The sequence below is a fragment of the Sinohyriopsis cumingii genome, chromosome 4 (assembly GCF_028554795.1).
Source record: "Sinohyriopsis cumingii isolate HCF-2022 chromosome 4, ASM2855479v2, whole genome shotgun sequence".
Classification (NCBI taxonomy): Eukaryota; Metazoa; Mollusca; class Bivalvia; order Unionida; family Unionidae; genus Sinohyriopsis; species Sinohyriopsis cumingii.
Genome location: NC_142964.1, coordinates 147,657,406 through 147,677,485, shown reverse-complemented (window position 1 = coordinate 147,677,485; position 20,080 = coordinate 147,657,406). Strand labels below are relative to the sequence as shown.

The 20,080-nt window shown below is 42.9% G+C and overlaps 1 protein-coding gene across 1 annotated transcript in view; it reads left to right on the top strand.

Moving 5' to 3' along the window:
• LOC149802299 (uncharacterized) overlaps positions 1 to 20,080 on the top strand; it is a 52,792-nt gene that overhangs the window by 11,066 nt on the left and 21,646 nt on the right. The window contains exons 3-5 of the mRNA XM_089956723.1: positions 16,626 to 16,862; positions 17,267 to 17,487; positions 19,361 to 19,795. Of these exons, the coding sequence (XP_089812849.1) occupies positions 16,626 to 16,862; positions 17,267 to 17,487; positions 19,361 to 19,795 (893 nt within the window). The remainder of the gene's footprint in view (positions 1 to 16,625; positions 16,863 to 17,266; positions 17,488 to 19,360; positions 19,796 to 20,080) is intronic.

Here is a 20,080-nt window from a genome sequence, read left to right as displayed (position 1 = left end):
ACGTGGAGCCAAGAGGACATCGAACTTTACGGAGATTGTCATCGTCATGCCACTGTGATGGCTCACAATTTCTCCGGATACGATGGACAGTTTCTTTTGAGGTACTATACGGAACAAGGCACCGAGCGTCCTAAAGTGACTTTGAACGGAGCCAAAATCATTTTCATGCAAGTGGGACAAGTGCAGTTTAAAGATTCGATGAGCTATTTGGCCATGCCTTTGAGTCGAATGCCTAAAACGTTTGGAATGACAGAAATGGCTAAAGGGTACTTTCCACACTTTTTCAATACGGAAGCCAATCAACACGCCGTTCTACCCCATTTACCCGAGGCTCACTATTACGACCCCGACAACATGCGTACCGAACAACGAGAAGCTTTCTACGCTTGGTACCAGGCTCACGCCTCGGACCCTTTCGACTTTCAGGAAGAAATGTTAAAGTATTGTCGTTCCGACGTGGACATTTTACGACGTTGCTGTGGAAAATTTCGAGAACTGTTCATGGAACACGGAGGGGTCGATCCTTTGAAAGAAGCTTGCACCATTGCCAAAGCGTGTTCCTTAGTGTATCGACAACGATTCATGCCTGAAAACACTGTGGCTGTCATCAGTCCTCAAACAACCCACTTTGTCAAACGTCAATACTCGGTCAAAGCCCTACGTTGGTTACATTACTTGTGCGACAAGGAAGACAAGTGGATTCAGCATGCCCGCAACGGAGGGGGCGAAAAGACCATCGGAACGTATTCGGTCGATGGCTGGGACTTAGAAAACCCCAAGATTGTGTACGAGTTTAACGGTTGCTTATTTCATGGATGTCCCGTCTGTTACCCTGACCGTGGCACTAAAAATCAGTTTTTGCAACGAACCATGGAAGACTTGTACCAGGACACTTGTCAGCGGCGCCTAAAGTTAGAACAGGAAGGATACCAAATGGTGGAAATGTGGGAACACGAGTACGATCACCGTATGAAAACCGATCCCGAGTTTAAACGCCTCGTGGAAAGTTACCAGTTCATGGACCCGCTGAACCCGAGGGATAGTTTGTACGGAGGAAGGACCAATGCCACCTGTTTGCTGTACCAAGCCGACGAAGAGAAAGGAGAAGAAATCAAATACTTGGACGTGTGTTCGCTGTATCCCTACGTGTGCAAATATTGTCGCTTTCCTGTAGGGCACCCGCAATTGCTGACGGAACACATCGACCTGGTCAACATTCGACAATACGAAGGCTTGATCAAGTGCAAAGTTTTGCCTCCCACGAACCTATACCATCTCGTCTTACCTCACCATTGTCAAGGCAAACTGATGTTTCCCTTGTGCCGTACTTGTGCCGAAACGTGCAACCAAGACCAACCTTGCCATCACAGCCAGGAAGAACGTGCCTTGACGGGAACCTGGGTCAGCGTGGAATTGTTCAAAGCTCTGGACATGGGATACCAATTGTTAGAAGTGTACGAAATTTGTCACTTTCCCAAGACACAACAATACCACAAGGGTGACCCCACGCAGAAAGGCATTTTCGCAGACTACGTGGATGCCTTTTTGAAACTGAAGCAAGAAGCCAGCGGCTATCCTTCCTGGTGTCACACTCCCGAAGACCAAATAAAATTCAAAGAGAAATACTACGAACAAGAAGGCATCACTTTAGACCACATCGAGAAAAACGAAGGCAGGCGATCGTTTGCCAAAGTGATGTTAAATTGCTTGTGGGGTAAAATTGCACAACGACCGTGTTTACCCAAGACGGAATATTTGACAGAACCTTCCCGCTACTTCCAGATGATTCACGACAAAACGAAATACATGAAACACGTGGACGTCGTTCGAGAGAATTTGATCTTGGTCAATTACGAAGAAGATCTGGACTTTGTACAAGACGACCCTTTTGGAAATGTCATCATTACGGCTTACGTGACAGCCCATGCTCGCTTAAAATTGTACGAAGCTTTAGAACTGTTAGGGGAACGCGTCCTGTACTTTGACACGGACAGTTGCATTTACATCCATCACCCGATTCAACATCACCCTAACATCGAAGGAGACCGTTTAGGAGCCTGGACAGACGAGCATCCCGACGACAAGATTTTAAGTTTCGTCAGTGGCGGTCCCAAAAATTACGGCTACGAATACCGTGACAAACAAGGAGAAGTGCACACGACGTGCAAAGTGAAAGGACTGACTCTGAATTATCGTACCAGTCGTGTGGTCAACTTTGGGGTATTGAAAGAAGCCTTGCAATCGGGAGAGGATGGAAACTTTAAAGTGACCACCTACCAACCGAACAAAATTGTACGTTTACCCACTCACCACATCGTCAGTCGACCCTTGGAAAAAATCTATCAAATTGTATACCAGAAGCGAGTTCGACTTCCCAATCATTTCACCTTACCGTACGGTCACGTCGGTATTGGTCTGTATATAAAAAAGGAACCCTAGGCAAGATCGATAGTTCATTGGGACTACCAAGACCGAGCGAACAAGATGAATACTTTGAAAGAGACATCGTTCCAGTTTGGGGATTGTAAAAAAGTTGTATCTTCCTCTAGTGTGACTAATATTGGATGGATAAGACCCAGACATTGCGACGGAAAATGTCCGGAAGGAAACTGCGATTGTCCATGTGGTTACCATTGTAAATGCGTAACGGAGTTTGCAGACGAGTGCGATTGTGAGCCTTGCGATGGATACGATGCTGTACCTTGTGACCTGAGCGATGCCGTAAAGCATCATGGGAACTTTAGTGCCCCTACCCCTGTCATGGAAAGTGATGCTGGGCGTGTCAAACCTGTGGGATGCGAAAGCGATGCTGCTCGTCCTCTTGGACATTTTACTGGGTTTCGTTTTAAAGGGGAATGTTCACCTTCACGTCTACCCCCCTACGGATGTCATCCAGCCCTGAGCAAACTCCTACCCATGTCACTCAACCCTCATCGAAACGAACCTGTGAAAGACGAACATTCGTTTCCTGTGCGTTTGTCGGAATACTGCGACTTTGAAAATCGTCTTCAATCGTTCAAAGGAAAATGGCCGAAGTATCTGGGAGGACCGACCCCTGAAGAATTAGCCAGAGCCGGATTTTTCTACTTGGGTGAAGGAGATAAAGTCAAGTGCTTCAGTTGCGGTGTGTCACTTCACCACTGGGAACCGCAAGATTCGGCCTACGTTGAACATGCTCGATGGTCACCGAATTGTCATTACTTACCTTTAGTGGGACCGAGACATTGAAGTAACTTCTTACCATAATAATCTGTTCATGGATACTTTACAAGAGAACATTCGTGCTTTGCCTGTGGAGTTGAGAGAACGCATTTATCGAGAGCTGGTCAAAATACAAGTGAAACGTAAAGAACAATTGCATCCGTTACGTCACCGGTGTTTGAACCACTGGTACCTGAAGGCTATACAAGGATTGATTCAATTGAAAGTGTTTCATCGGACAGACATTGATGAACGATCGTCTAGTTTTAAAAAGGATTGGTTTGGTATGGACGATTCTACCTACATCATTGTAAACGTACTGCATCGAATTCCAGAGGAAGAGTTAACGAATTACCAACATCTTGAACACAATATCAACTTGGTGAAAGAGGAAACTTCTGAACGAATTGTAATGTGTAGATTAGTGACTCAACGATTTAAATTCGACACTGAAGTAAAACCATGTTTGTGCAAACAGTACATTTCTTGTGTCAGACCAAAGAGGATTTAGTATGACCTATTCATGGATACTTTGCTAGAAAACATTCGTGCTTTGCCTGTGGAGTTGAGAGAACGCATTTACCGAGAACTGATCAAAATACAAGTGAAACGCAAACTCAAAGTGATTCGTCCGGTTTTAAATTATGCTCTGTTCCAAAGTACAAGAAGACTGATTATGAGTGGATATTACATTAGGCACAAAGTTAAACGAGGCTATTGGTCACCACCCAACGATTCCAAAAACAGTGTATATACTTATGGATACTTTACAAAAGAACATTTTGGGCTTGCCTGTGGAGTTGAGAGAAAGGATTTACCGAGAGCTGGTGAAAATACAAGTGAAACGTAAAGAACAATTGCATCCGTTACGTCACCAGATCTTTAACCACTGGTACCTGAATGGTATAAGAGAACTGATTCGTCAGAAATTCTTTCAATGGTCAGACATTGTAAAACTTTGAGGTCGCTAATGATCGACATGTTCATAATTATGGTTACTTCGAGATTCACCTACAGCAATACATTGAGGAAGACAAGGTAAAGGATTACCAACATTTGTTACGTGGAATCTACTTAGCGGAAGAGGAAACTTCTAAACGAACTTTGACGTTTCGGTTACAGTATGCAAGATTTAGATTCCCTACTGGAGAACGAAGATCTCTGGCTAGAAAGTACGTGTATTGCATCCAAAAAAAAAAGAGAATATAAAAACAGGCTGCCATGCCACGGTTTATGTCAATGTCATCCAACAGATTCCGTGGAAGGAACTCAATGACCATATTCAAACCGTGGATCATTACCATCAATTATTACAAGAATTTTATCCATTCAATTTGGGACGACAAGTGGTGTGTGTCTTAGTGACTTGTTTTTTGGGATTTCGTTTACCAGCCGATTCTTTGTGGACTCTTTACGATCAGTACTTACCACCTCAATGGCCTTAAATGGTCACGAAAAACTCCTTTTGCTCAAAGCCTTGCGTTTTCATCTGGATACTTCTCGACCTCAACAGGAAAAAAAGATTCGTCAACTTTTAGCTACCCAAGACGTGTATGACGATGTGTGTGTAGCTTGTGACTTACATCTCCATTGGACAGATGTCCGTGCCTGGAAAGAATGGGGTTTTGAGGCTTGGACCCAAGAAGTGGCCCAGTATGCACGAGAGTTGTTCAAGGAAAAAAGTTACTTTTCAACCCGTGTTAGTGACGGTGCCAGAAGAACCCGTCACCCAGGACAGGACTGTCGTGGACAGACCTGAAAGACCCTTTTGGGCGGACACTTGTGTGACCTTACCCCCTACTATAGAACTGGTTAGAACATTACCCAAAACATGTTGTTGTACAGACACTTGTGTTTATTCCACGTTCATCGTTATCATGTGCCTTTTATCCTTGTACTTAAGCCTTTGGCTTTTATGTATTTTTGTCTTTCGTATTCATGTTTGAAAAAAAAAACATTCAATAAACGTGTTCTGAAAAAGTATATAAACTCTTGTCTTGTTTGTTTTCGTGTCACAAGTGACATTTCTCACACCATGGCTACCTCTGCTGTCTTTGCTCCCTCTTCCTCTACTGTCAAAGTCATCGACGAACACTTAGATCGTGCCAGTTGGGAGGCTTTGTATCTTCGCCATCCCTTTAACATGCTCATTGCTGGACCTAGCGGTTCTGGCAAAACCGAATTCGTCAAACGCTTGATCGAACATAAACATCATTTGATCGATCGGCCACCTCAACGGATCGTGTGGTGTTACAAAGAGTGGCAATCGGCGTACAGCCTCTTGCGAGAAAGTCAAGGCGATTCCATCGTGTTTGTGGAAGGCATTCCTAAAGAAGACGACGGCATCGTCTCTGACTCCCGTCAAACCCATTTGGTCATTTTCGACGACATGTTAGGAGAAGACGAAGAAGAAATTAAATTGTGGTTCACGCGCAAAGGGCATCACCGTAATGCCAGTGTCGTTTACATCACCCAAAATTTGTTTCAACAAAGTAAAGCCCATCGCACCATCAGTCTCAATGCGCATTACGTGGTCTTGTTCAAAAGCCCTCGAGATAAATCGCAAGTGCAAGTCTTAGCCAAACAGTTAGGAACGCCTTGGCTGACTCAGGCGTACGACGATGCCACTCAAACGCCACACGCCTATTTACTCGTCGATTTGAAACCTACGACCCCCGAGGATTTGCGATTTCGTACCCACTTGTTTCACCACTGGTGCCAAGACGGAGGGCCTGTCCTGTACACGTCTCCGTCCTCGACTTCATTTCACTCCCCATAAAAAAATCTATAAAAACCTCAGACCCTTTTTCGTCTGTCTCACACAGTGTGAACATGACGTCCCTTCAGTCGCATCTTCCCGTCAAATTGATTCGTGCCTTGTATGGCATCAGTCGAGAAAAAGATCCACAAACACGAGCTCGTGTCTTAGAAGCTAGTCTCAAAGAAGTCTTACGATGGTTCACGGTGACAGCACGTCAATTACTCCAAGGAATCATTCAGATTCCTCATCAAACCAAACGCTTTTTCGATCGAAACAAAGTTGCTTTGGTCCAACAGACCGATCCCCGCATCGACACTCAAACCAAAAAAACAAATCATTTTGAAACCTGGAGGGAGCGGTACTCTAGGAGGGGTCATCATTCGCTCACTCTTAAGATGGGATCCTAATGCCCCCAAAATTATCCCCAAGACAAAAGTCCAACGAAGCCCCAAGAAGAAAAAGAAAAAGACCAGGTCCCCAAGAAGAATAACTTCTCCAGTGGCAGGACCCTCCTCTTACCAGACAACACCCCGGAAAAAGAAAAGAAGCCCCCAGAAAAAGAAACAGAGAAAAAGTCCTCAGAAAAAGAAAAGTCCACAGAAGAAAACTAGTCGCAAGAGAGGCACTTCGGCCAGGACGCAACCTTACACTCGCAAACCACGACCTGCCACAGCGGTGACTGCGTCTCCGGCAGCCTCACGTTTGTCCACTTCTCCGTTGATGTCACCAGGAACTGAAGAGTACTTGGAGACGTTGATCACACCAAGAACTTCTCCGTTGATGACCCCCAAAAGAACTTCCCCAGTGGCAGGACCTTCCAATTTAGCGGCAGTGGCTGCTGCTCACAAAGTACCTTCTCCCAAAATCAAAGTCCATGAAAGATCGGGCATGTTACAAAGTTTACTGGATTTGTCCAAGCAAGAACTGGCTCGATTTAGTCCGTTGCGTACCCCTGCACGACGTGTCATGCCTGTCCTCAAACTGATACGACGTAAAGACAATCAGTGGCGACGCGTTCCAGTATAAAAAGACCTGTGACCAAGTCGGGGTATCAGTGAACTTGTAAAAGATGTCACCTCCAAGAAGCCACAAAAGAAAGAGACAAAGACAGACGCGTCATCCGACAAAGCGCTTAGCCAAGCATCGACGTTACCCTAAAAAAAGACACAGTCGTTCCAAGAAAAAGAGGCGTCAACAAAGGGGAGGATTCCTTGGCGATTTTGGGAAAAACATTGTCACCTTTATGAAAAAGCGATAGTCCCAAAAAAAAAGATAAAAGGGTGTGTGTTAAGTCATCGACGTTAGTGTCTGTTTGGTGAATGTCCCGGAACCCACAAGCAAAAATGTCACCCTCCAGAAAACCCCAAGGAAAGAAAAGGAAAGGACTGCCACCACGTTTAGCCAAACATTGGGACATGTTATCTGTCCTGTCCAAAGCTTCTCCACCCCTACGAAAAAAACTCATTCAAACGGCCTCCAAAGAGGTCATCGATACCGTGTGCGAATGTTGTTTGAACGTTTTGAAAGGCACGATCCCTTTGTCCAAACACCAGAAACAATGCTTAGGCAAACATCGTCACGTTCTTCGGAAAATGGTTCAAAAGAAAATTCCCATTCGTCCAAAAAAGAAGATGTTGGTCCAACGTGGAGGCATTTTACCTCTCTTGTTAGGCCCCATATTGAAAGGAGTCTTGGGAACCATGTTGGGAGGACTGGTGGGAGCAAGATAAAAAGGTCCTCGGAAGTCCCAAGATCTCAGAATTCACCCCTGACAACCCCATGGAAGGACGAAAACTAGCTTTAGTGCCTTACAAACGATGGATGGAATACCATCGGTGGCAAGAACAACGCACCCCGCATTTACCTCCCAATCCCAATTTGAGCGAGATGTCCCAGTTACAACACGAATTGCAATCCTTGATGGATCGCCAAGATTTGTCCGAAACAGAAAAATCGCAAAAGTACGGTCAACTCTTGCAACGACTGCAACTCTTTCACCAGAAAGCTTTAGACGAAACAGCTTTACCCACTCTAAAAGATTTTAAGACCTTGATGAAAGGTCCAGCACCATCATCATCATTACCACCACCACCACCACTACCATCCCCAAGGGTTACCAGAGATGCTACCCCACAAAGACCTGAGGAAGAAGAGATGCGCGAAGTGTTTCAAACACCGTCAGCAGCTCCCATTTCGAGTAAGATTGCAGCATCCTTGTTGACCCCGTCCCCCACACCCCAACGAGAAAAAATGAAAGCTTGGGTTAAAAAGATGATGTCCACGCCTCCTTCGACAGAAGTGAAAAAGAAAGAAGGGAAACCAGAAGCGAAAAAAGAAAAGAAAACCAAAGCCATTCCATTGCCACCTCCACCACCACCACCACCACCACTACCTTCGACTACTACTCCCGTAGCCCATCGGACACGTAAATCCGTTTCCAAACCACCCTTTCGACCCACCCAAAGTAGCATCACCGAAGAGTGGGTGACTTATTACCACACCAACACAAAAAAAATAAAAAATGGAAAAAGTCTTAGCCAGCATTTACTACGATCCCTCGCATCCTGCAGGTTACGCAGGAGTTCAAAAATTGTATCGTGCTGCCAAAACGCGACTGAAAAGTCTCCGTTTACCTCAAGTGCCACGATGGTTACAAGAACAAGCTACCTACACTTTACACAAACCCATTCGACGCAAGTTTGCCAGAAGTCGCACCCGAGTGGAAGGCATCGATCATCAATGGCAAGCCGATTTAGCCGATGTCTCTCATTTGGCCAGCTACAATCGTGGCTACAAATATTTGCTTTGTGTCATCGACGTCTTTTCCAAATTTGCCTGGGTCGTGCCCTTGACTTCCAAATCGAGCAGCGAGTTAGTGCGAGCCCTGCAACGGGTGTTGAAACAAAGCGGTCGTCACCCTCTTCGATGGCAAACGGACAAAGGCACCGAATTTCTGAACCAAGCTTTCCAAAAAGAATTAAAGAAACGTGACATTCATTTTTTACCACCGAGAATCCCGAAACCAAAGCCAGCATCGTGGAACGTTTTCAACGCACTTTGAAAGAACGCATGCGGAAATATTTTACGCATCACCACACTCTGAAGTACATCGACATCTTACCGCACCTGGTGCAAGCGTACAACCAATCTTACCATCGAAGCATCAGACGTGCCCCGCAAGACGTAACTCCCGACAACGAAGTGCTGGTGTTTGAGCGCCTGTTCGGTACGTCCCCGACGAGGGCTGTCCCCAAGAAAAGTGGAGAGTTGACCGTAGGAGATTGGGTGCGCATTGGCAAAACCAAACGCACTTTCGACAAAGGTTACTTACCTAACTGGACGACCGAATTGTTTCGCGTCACTGGACGAGTGCATGGCCGTCATCCTGCCGTCTATAAATTGGAAGACATGAACGGAGAAGTACTCAAAGGAACGTTTTATTTGCCCGAGTTACAACGTGTCACCAAAAAAGAAGACGACGTGTACGACATCGAAAGCATTCTCGAGCGCAGAACCCGTAAAGTGGGCAAACGACGAGTCAAAGAAGTCAAAGTACGTTGGAAAGGATATCCACCCAGTTTCGATTCTTGGATCGACGCTTCGCAAGTCATCGACTATAAAAAGAAGAAGTGACCATCATGCCCTTTCACTCAACAGACGCAGCTACGTCGACCACTCCTTCTTCACCCAGTTCTTCTGTGCAAGATTTACAAAAACAACCCTTGTGGGTGTGGTGTGGAGAACGTGTGCCTAAAACGCAAATCGTCTTTTTCTGCCAAATCTTCGTGGTGTATTGTGTCATCGGGGCAGCCATCGCCAATTTGAGTTTGCAACAAGGAGACAAACAATTGTGGACCATTTTATTGAGCAGTTGCATCGGTTACCTGCTTCCCAATCCCTCCCTGAAATTCTCCTCGAACGGGAACGTTGTGTCCAGTACCAGTGCCAGTCACCACTCCAACAACAACATCAACCACAACCAGAACCCCATTTTGGGCGGAGACACGCCTCTGACATCCACTAACCCCTCGGACAGCCACAGAACTCTGGAATTATGAGTCACCAAAACCAATTTTACTTAACCTTACCCAGTGACAGTTCCATGGAGGTGTTTCCCAATAACACGTTGTGCTGTTACACGGCCAAATTACCTCAAGCCATCCCCTTAGAACACGAAGCCCATTGGGAAGTCGCTTTAGTGGAAATGATTCACCCGACCCAAGTCCTCAATGTCATTCCCAATCAAAATAAATTTGATGTGGAAGTTTATGACGAACAAATACAACAGTGGATGGATACCCATAGCAAATATGAAAAGAAAACCCCTAACAAAGAAAATCCAAAGTGGACCACCTATCAGTTGTTCATTCCCCCAGGCTATTATTCTAGTGGTCAACATTTGGTGAGCACCATAGCCACCAAGTTTAATGGCATGTTTGGGGAAGCTTTTAAGAATGTCAAGAACAAAACTGTCACCCTGGAATACCACAAAACAGCTCGTCGCTTCCTGATGAAATTTCCTGAGGGGGATAAAATCATGGGTTTCTATTTTTATGATGAATTGTTTGACATGTTGGGCGGTGACATAAAGATGAGGAAGAAAGTAGAACAACAAACACCACCCCAAAAAACCATCATTTACAGCAACGAGTCTTTTGGCCAGTATTTTCGTACCCCGGTAGAACTGAACCAAGGACTGAATTTGATGTTTGTGTATTCCGATGTGGTGGAATACAACGTGGTGGGACACACCTCCGTACCGTTACTGCGTGTCATTCCTTTCAAAGTGGATTCTGCTGCAAACGCTGACGAGGAAGGTGGAAACACTTACCACGTCCACCGCGAATTTGTCCATCCTCACTATTTGCCGGTCAGCAAGTCGTATTTGGACACGGTCAACATTACTATAAAAGGAGATTTGGGACAAAATATTCCATTCACCAAAGGAAAAGTCACGGTGAAACTCCATTTTCGAAAACGGTTCTCTCACGACTCGTAAGTAAGTCATGTATCCAGTGTACCGAGGGGTGGCTCGACAGCGAGGACACGGTTTAGGAGATATGTTAAAATCGGCCTTTCGTTCGGTGGCCCCGGTGTTGAAACCGATGGTGACACGCGGATTGCACGCCTTGAAAGATGCGGCACTGACGCAAGGCAAAGAATTTCTCCAAAATGTCATCATCGACAAACAAAACCCTAAAGAAGCCTTCATGAGGGCAGGCAAAAATGTCTTGCTGCAAACGGGCAAAGACATTTTGGGCCGACGAGACACACCTATAAATGCCCTGCACGCTACCGAGTTTGGCATTCAGCAAGGACAAGGCAGAAAGAGACGACGAAGAAAACACCCTTTCACCAGACTTCAAGCTAGAAAGGCCAAGAAAAGAAAAACCGTTCGAGACTTAGACGTTTTCGATTATTGAGACACAGAAAAAAATGATGCACCGAGAGTCATGTGCTTGTTCCAAGACGGAACTGGATCTGTTTGCCATGCCCCCCCCCCCCCATGATGACGATGCAAGAATCCCAGTGGGTGGAATTTAATCCCATCTCCTCTTTGACCGATTCTGCTCCCATCGAGTTCGAAATCAAAGGACAACCCGAAGATTACATCGATCTGAGTAGCAGTTACCTGTATTTGAAAGTGAAAGTGATCAAAGCGGCGGACAACAGCAATCCCGGAGCCAATGATAGGGTAGCTCCTGTTAACAATTTCATGCATTCCTTGTTCAGTGAAGTGGACTTGTACTTGAATAACAAACTGGTCAGCAGCAGCATGGATACTTACCCGTATCGCGCCTACCTGGAAAATCTCTTGACGTACGGAAAAGAAGCCAAGAATACTCATCTGGATGCTTGCGTGGTATGGAAACCTGACACGGCCGGTGCAACCACGTTTAGCGACACAGCCCTGACAGAAGATGACAATCCTCACAATGTGGGGTTTAACACACGTAGAACTAAAATTAAGGAAGGGCGAAGTTTAGAACTGATGGATCGTTTGCATTTGGACATGTGGTTACAAGAAAAGTATTTGCTGAACGGCGTGGATATCCGCCTGAGACTGAATCGTAGCACTGTCGCTTTCCATTTGATGGCCCAAAACAACGAATACAAAACTGTTATCCAAGAAGCCAGACTTTACGTACGCCGTGTGGAAGTGTTACCGAAAGTGGGAAACGACATCAGTCAGACGTTGAGCAGAACGACCGCCAAGTATCCCATACGACGTGTGGAAGTGAAAACGTTCACCATTCCTGTTGGACAGCGATCCATGATCCAAGATCATCTGTTCCAAGGACAGTTACCCAAGCGTTTGATTGTTGGTATCGTCAAGAATTCAGCTTTCAATGGTGTCCATAACGAAAATCCTTTTGAGTTTCAACATTACAAAGTGTCCAAGATCGAAGTCAGTCGCGACGGCAAGACCTTGTGTACCCGACCTTTCGAACCTGTCTTTCATAACGATAGGACTAAGTCGAATTACTTGAGATCGTACTTGTCCCTGTACGAAGCCACCGGACAGTTAGGAACCAACACCAGTCACGGCATTACGTACGACGATTATGACGGAGGCTATGCTTTGTGGGCTTTTGATTTCACTCCAGACCAGGGCAGCGACGAGGGACATTTCCACCCTATAAAATCCGGTCAGATTCGTGTGGAACTTCAGTTTGCGGGTGCTCTACCAGACACGGTGAACGTCCTCCTGTATGCAGAATTCGATAATACCATAGAAATCAACAGTTTTAGAGAAGTCATTCTAGATTACTAGAAGCCATGGAAGACTGTTATCCCTCTTTACAAAGTGGAGAAACTTTGGAGATAGAGTGTGAGGAAACTGTGGCAAAAGAAGAAGTGATCATGATGAAGTCGAGATGGCCAGAACAAGAAGCCCATTTAGTCTCCTGTTTTGCCAAACACTTGGTCGACAAAATGACGGAATTGATCAAGAAAAATTGCTATGGATGTCAAAACGATCATCCCAGTCAAATTCAACACGATAAATGCCTGATGTTAAGTCAAGAAGAAAAATTGGACGAGTATCTGGACGAAGCTTGGAGCCTCATCTCGAACAAAGACGTGTTGCACCAGTGGTATAAAGACTTGCGTGAACATTCTTGTCCACCATTAACCACTCAAGAGATCCATCGTATCGAAGCTCTCCTGAATCAGAGTGAGGAAACAGAACGAATAACCGTTTATTCGTCAGACATTTTCAAGCAAAAAGTCAGGATCGAATTGACGACTTATTATTACCTGTGAAGAAGAAGAAAAAAAACAACACACAAATCAATGGATACCTGGGAACTTTATTACCTTTTGAACCACAGTTCGTATACGGCTTCTTGGAATCCTGTCGTCTGTGCTAAAGATGAACTCCCTCATCGCAAACCTAAAGACCATCAAGCTTACGTGATCAACACGGACGACAGTCATCTCCCAGGAACCCACTGGGTAGCCGTCTACTTTCCTCAAGAAGGATGTGTGGAATATTTCGATTCGTACGGATTACCCCCTTTGGAAGACGATATCATCGACTTTATGAGAAGAAATGCTCAAACCACCCGATTCAATAACGTGAAATTACAAGGCACAGATTCCTTGGTGTGTGGACAGTACTGTGTGTATTTTCTGCATCATCGCAGCCTGGGCTATTCCTTAGAACATTTAGTGACTCATTTTGATCCTCGTTCTTCTGCTAGAAACGATGTGAAAGTAGATCGATGGTTTTGTGACCATTATGCTTATCTTTTGTCTCAAGCTAGGAAACGTAGTGTCCATCAATGGCCTAATGATTTCCAACAGTGGAAATCACAATTTCATTCACAACGTTGTCAACCCTGTTTAAAGTAGAATGTGAATTGAAAAATGTTACTGATTTGAAAAAAAATGTTTGATGTTATAGTGTTGGATTATTGTTAAAAAATGTTAGAGTTGTTGTTTAGTGTTAAGTGATTTTTGAATTAAAAATGTTGTGTTTTAAAAAAAATGCCTTTGTGGTTTGTTTAGCTATAAGAATGTTGGATTGATGCTCTTTCATTTCTTACTATCCCTCTCATGACACTCACTGAACGTTGCGACTCGAAAACCGTGTGGGGGATGTTTTCCTTCACGTCCGCGCTTTGACTTTAAGAACCGGGGTTGTTTCCAGTCTGACCATCCATTGTCGACTCATCCTCCTACGAAGATGTGCTCCAAACTAGCTAAGCTCAACGAAGCCTACGTGAATTTGCATAGGGTCAGACACAGTCTGATACCGAAGCCAGAAGAAATAGAGAATGTGAGAATGTTAAAAATCACTGAAGACCTGATAGAAGAGCTCTTCAGAGAAGAAATGAACAGGGAGAAAGAAGAATGGACAGAGAAGTACAGACTTCAGAGACAGCAGCAACAGCAGCAACAACAGCAGCAGCAGCAACAACCTGAAGCTGACAGAAGCTTTGTCGATTGCCGTATCGACACCAAAGAGTTCTTCTTCTCTTTCCGAAGAAGCAGACCTATCGCCAGAAAGTCTATCCTCAGAGGACATCGCATTCTTAGAAACTAAAAAAGAATGCCATAGCAAACAAAAAAACAGCCCTTTTCAGGGCTACCCCAATACTCTAGAAAAGAAATAACGATCGATTTGCCAATGTGTGTAGGTAGAGTAGTGTGAATATAAACACTAACTCTTTATTGATAGTAAGAGTGTATGTGTTGGTGTGTTAGTAAGTGCTAAAGTAAGTTGGTGTGGATAGTAGATTAAAATCATGTTTTTTGGGTTTTTGAGGTGTATATTTGGAGTTAGATTGGATTGCTTTGCGTATGTGGATAGTCAATGGAAGTGATTTATAAAAAAATTTTAAAATAGTGATGGGTAGCATAAAAAAGTGAGTGAGTGTTTCTTTTAGGTCCGCGCGTTGTTTTGGGTCATGATCTAGGTAAGATCAATTTTATGTTATTAGGGGATGTTTTCCATCACGTCCGCGCTTTCAGTATAAATTGAAACTCGCTGGGCAGTCTAGCTACCCTTGTTGATTGATCAACACAGCCAGACGAATGAATAGCAGAATAGTGAAACTGTTAGAACTCCAGATGCACCTGGAATATGCCAGGCGCATAGTAAACGAACTATCAGCGGAGGCTATCATAGAAGAAGCAAGAATGAAAAAAGAAGAGGAGGAGAGAAGAGAGAGGGAAGAAGAGGAAAAGAAAAGAGAAGAGAGGATGTCGTTCAATATTCCCGAGACAGAGGATTGGGGTGTTGAAGCGAATCATCCTCCCTCTGCGCTCCCTAGAAGAAAGGTGAAAGAAGACTGGGGAAGAAGATGCGTGTGTGGCGCCAGGCCAGGAAGGTGCAACCATTAGATAGGTGCATCAGGAGTTCAAAAAAACAGCCCTTTTAAGGGCTACCCAATACTCTAGAAAAGAAATAACTATCGATTTGCCAATGTGTGTAGGTAGAGTAGTGTAAATATAAACATTAACTCTTTATTAATAGTGGAAGTGTTTGTGTGTTTGTGTTTGTAAATGCTGAAGTAAGTTTGTGTGTTTGTGTTGGTGTTTGTAAATGCTGAAGTAAGTTTGTGTGAATAGTAGATTATGGGTTTATTTATTGATTCTTAGTGCATGTAGAGAGTATAGTTAGGGTTATATTATATGAAATGAGAAAGTAGGGGGATGTTTTCCTTCACGTCCGCGCGTTGTTGGGTCATGATCTAGGTAAGATCTATTTTATGTTTTAGGGGGATGTTTTCCTTCACGTACGCGCTTTCACTATAAGAACCCACAGTGTTCGTCGTTCAAACCATTCTGCAAAGAATAAAAAGAAGATGGCGTCAAACCAAATGGACAAAATACAAACCTTGCAAGACGTTTTAGACAACTTAGGAATAATGGAACAGATGCTAATAAGACTCGTTGAAGACCATTATTCCTATAGTCCCCATCGTGTAAAGATGGAAATTAATAACTTAAGAAAAGCAAAGGACAAGATAAGTTGCGTTATGAAAGAGATAAAGGAGGAGAAGGAGGATGAAGAGGAAAGAATAAGAATACGCAAATGGAACGAAAAAATTGAAAAAGAAGAAGAAAATGAAAAGAGGAAGAAAGAAGAGGAGGAAGAGAAGAAGAAAGAAGAGGAGGAGAAGAAAAAAAAAGAAAGCGAAGAAGAGTGTAGGAGATAAAATAAGAACTTGGTGGAGAAAAAGAAGAAATTAGAAGAAGAAAACCCAAAGGCCCTTTTCAGGGCCAGCCATATTTCTCGAAAAGAGATAGCCTTTCCATTGCCTACCCCTGTTTTTATTTTGTTTTTTATTTTTTTAAAAAATAGAGACCCTCCCTGTTTCAATTTTACATAGACCCTATACAGTCCCAAGGGTTTTTTAGCCATGTTAAATTTACATAGACCCTATACAGTCCCATAGGTTTTTTGGCCATGTTAATTCCCATAGACCCTATATTGTCCCACGATTTTTCTCCATGTTAAATTTACATAGACCCTATATTGTCCCAAGGGTATTTTTAATGATAAGTCCCATAGACCCTATAATATCCCCCTTCACTACTATTATAAGAAGATATCGATGTCCAAGGTCATAGATATCCGTTGTATTCACAACTGAACATGAAGAGACCTTCGCAATGACAATACGTCTTCTCTCTTCTGCTTATTTTCAAGGCTTGTACCATGCTGTCCAAGGGGAGAAAGCAGAGAAAGGTCTGATAGAAAGGCTGGTAAAAAGTTGGTGCCGAACGTCAGTAATTCGTGACGGCGTGGAGCTTAACCTGAAAGATATAGTACACAAGTCACGGAGTGATGTAAAACGGATTCTGGAGGAATACGCTGACACCAACGAGTTTGCCATAGGAATGTTGTCAGGAAAGGGTTTCTTATTCAAGCGCTGGTTAGATTCAGGTTCGACATTATTCATAATTCCACATGAAACGCTAAATATAAAAGGATCATTAAAGAAAATAAGTTACATTAGATGCTCTTTTAGCGCTGAGGCCTGGGATACTTTACAAGAAAATGAGTCTACAAATTACAAACATTATGTTTCGATGGAACATTTTCTATGCGTTATTTTTATTGGTCGAACTTTGTACTTGTTGTTCATATTTTCGTTTATCATCCCCTCAAGTGTAAATACAATTATAATAAATTAGGAACATACGGTCATTTTTGGTGTCGTGTCTTGTATCTTTCCTTGTATTAACATAAAATAACAAGTTCCGTTGCTATTCAGTTCTAGAGATTTGACCATTAATAATAGGTATATTTATATGATTCTTGTTGCATTATATTTCCAATTTACCTAGGTGGAGAAACATTTGTAAAGGTTGACCTCAATACGAAAGATGTCTCCTACCAACTTTCTTACAAGAACTATCCGAAAGTACCTCAACCTCTTCTCGTCGCTGTTTGGGCCATGAACGACTTTGAAGGAGTGGATGTCTTGATGAAGCTTGGAGCGGACACATCTATCCTGTATACACACGAGAATGAAGACATTAATCCCCCAAAGCCTGCATTCTTTCAGGTAAAGAACTGATTGACAAATACAATACGGAAGTAATCTAGTGATATTCCCCTCAGCTTCTGACATAAATTTATGTAATATTAACATCAGTGATCGTTATGAAAGTGATCTCAATGAAGTACAATCACAAAAGTAATCGTGTTACAACTGATCTCAAGGAAGTACGATTATTCCGGTGCTTGTGTTAACATTGATCTCAATGATGTACGATAACTACAGTGTTCGTGTTGAATCGATCTCAACAATGTACGGATAGTATAGTGCTCATGTTAAAATCGTTCTGAAGGATGTACAGTTAGTACAGTGGTCGTACGGAACTGATCCCAAGAAGTACGATTACCACAGTGTCTGCTAAAACTGATCCCAAGAAGTAAGATTACCACAGTGTCGTGCTGAAACTGATCTCAAGAAGTGCGATTACCACAGTGTCGTGCTAAAACTGATCTCAAGAAGTACGATTACTGCAGTGTCGTGCTAAAACTGATCTCAGTTAGTACGATTACCACAGTGTCGTGCTCAAACTGATCCCAAGAAGTACGATTACCACAGTGTCGTGCTGAAACTGATCTCAAGAAGTGCGATTACCACAGTGTCGTGCTAAAACTGATCTCAAGAAGTACGATTACTACAGTGTCGTGCTAAAACTGATCCCAAGAAGTAAGATTACCACAGTGTCGTGCTAAAACTGATCTCAAAAAGTACGATTACCACAGTGTCGTGCTAAAACTGATATCAAGAAGTACGATTACTACAGTGTCGTGCTAAAACTGATCTCAAGAAGTACGATTCATAGCATAGCAGTAAGCAATATATTACTGTAGTGTTGAGGATGACCCCAATATGTTTATAATATACTGAAAAAGTTGAAGCACTCTCTGTCCCGAGAGTTACATTATGGGCACTATTGAACTGAATTATAAACGGATACAACTTTTGAAAGAAGGCATTTTGTTTCTTTATCAGGTTTGTCTTGAGAGATACAAAATTTGAAGATAAATCGCCTAAGAATTCAGTTATTCCAAACAATTCCCTCATAGTTAGTACACTCTGGTTCAATAGTAAAGTCTACAGTTTTTAGCTTAGCACCTTATTGCTAGCTTAGCACCTCAAGTCTTAATAAATATGTAAATGAATAAATAATCTATTTCTCCAGCTGATTTGAATGCAGTGCGCTTTCCTTTAGTTATAGTTATCATTGATTTGTCACGTGTCCGGTGTACCGTCCGGTAAACGTGAGAAAACGTTTTATTTTGCATGGGTTTTTATCACATCCATAAAAAGGGGGCGTTACTCCGCATTTTGGTGTCGTCATTAACTGGTGAAAAGGTTGCATAACATAGATAAACTTATTTATGTTCACAGGTTTTGAATCAATTCGTTATTAAGACATGCGAGAACCCAATATTTTGCTCCAAATTTTCAAAAATGGAAATAAAGGAATTTTGCATCATTGTTATGCACATGGCATGGGTCTTGCTGACTTACGTCTTAACAAAATCTTTGGAACATGACCATTTATTTCAGAAACATTTCGTTAGGAATACAAACTTTAAGTAACTTTATGAAACTTTAAGATGATATAATTTGAGACAACGTAGGCGGCGGAAGAAATAGGGGTGGAGATAAGGTGGAGTGTTGGCTTATATAGCTTCAACAGTGATTAGGCATTACGGTTATTATATAGCTTGTGGTGAAGTTAATCTTTTCTTTCTGGCAGTAAGTCATTGTTATTTTGATGCTGCACTGATGGCGTGTATGTAATTGATGACATAGCTACATGGATCTTTTATAATGATGACAGTGAAAACTAGACACATTGATTCCATAACTTTCAATATCGTTGTTGACTGAATATTTGTATAACTACTTTCAGTTAATATGTGGAACACCAAAACCAGATGACAGAATTATTCAGAGAATCCTTTTAGGGTCTGACATGACCGCCAGAGACTTGGATGGGCAGACCATTCTTTTCAAAGCTATAGAAACCGATCAGTCAGATCAGTTTATTCAGGCACTATTCAGATATGGCGCAGACATTTCACAACGTGACTGCAATGGGAGAACTGCTCGTGATTACGCCGAGTATCTGAAAAGGACCAAGTATTTCCATGTAATTGACCACCATGTAATGGAGATTGTACGGAATATTGACATCGAATCATTGGAAAAATTAATCTTCAGTGGTTATGATCACATCGTGGACTTAACGGACGAAAGAGGGTTAAATATAATGCAAGCGGCCATGGAAAAGAAAACTCCTCCCAAGGAACTCATAGACCTTCTTCAGAAGGCAAAACCCTTACAGGTAGGCAGTGAATATGTCAGTGCAATTGGTTTTTGTATGCTTGTTTCTTTGAGAGAGAGAGAGAGAGAGAGAGAGAGAGAGAGAGAGAGAGAGAGAGGACTCAGGTTGGTATAACATACATTTAATCTAGAATGACTGATGAAATCATCAACCTTTCTATCAAAAATGTAGCTATGTTAAGTCCAATATAACATTATTGCATCTAATTTGCTTATTATTTATTTCGTCTTTGGACAGCAGTATAGGTATGTACAAATAAACATAATTTTGGTTTCTTTGTTTAAG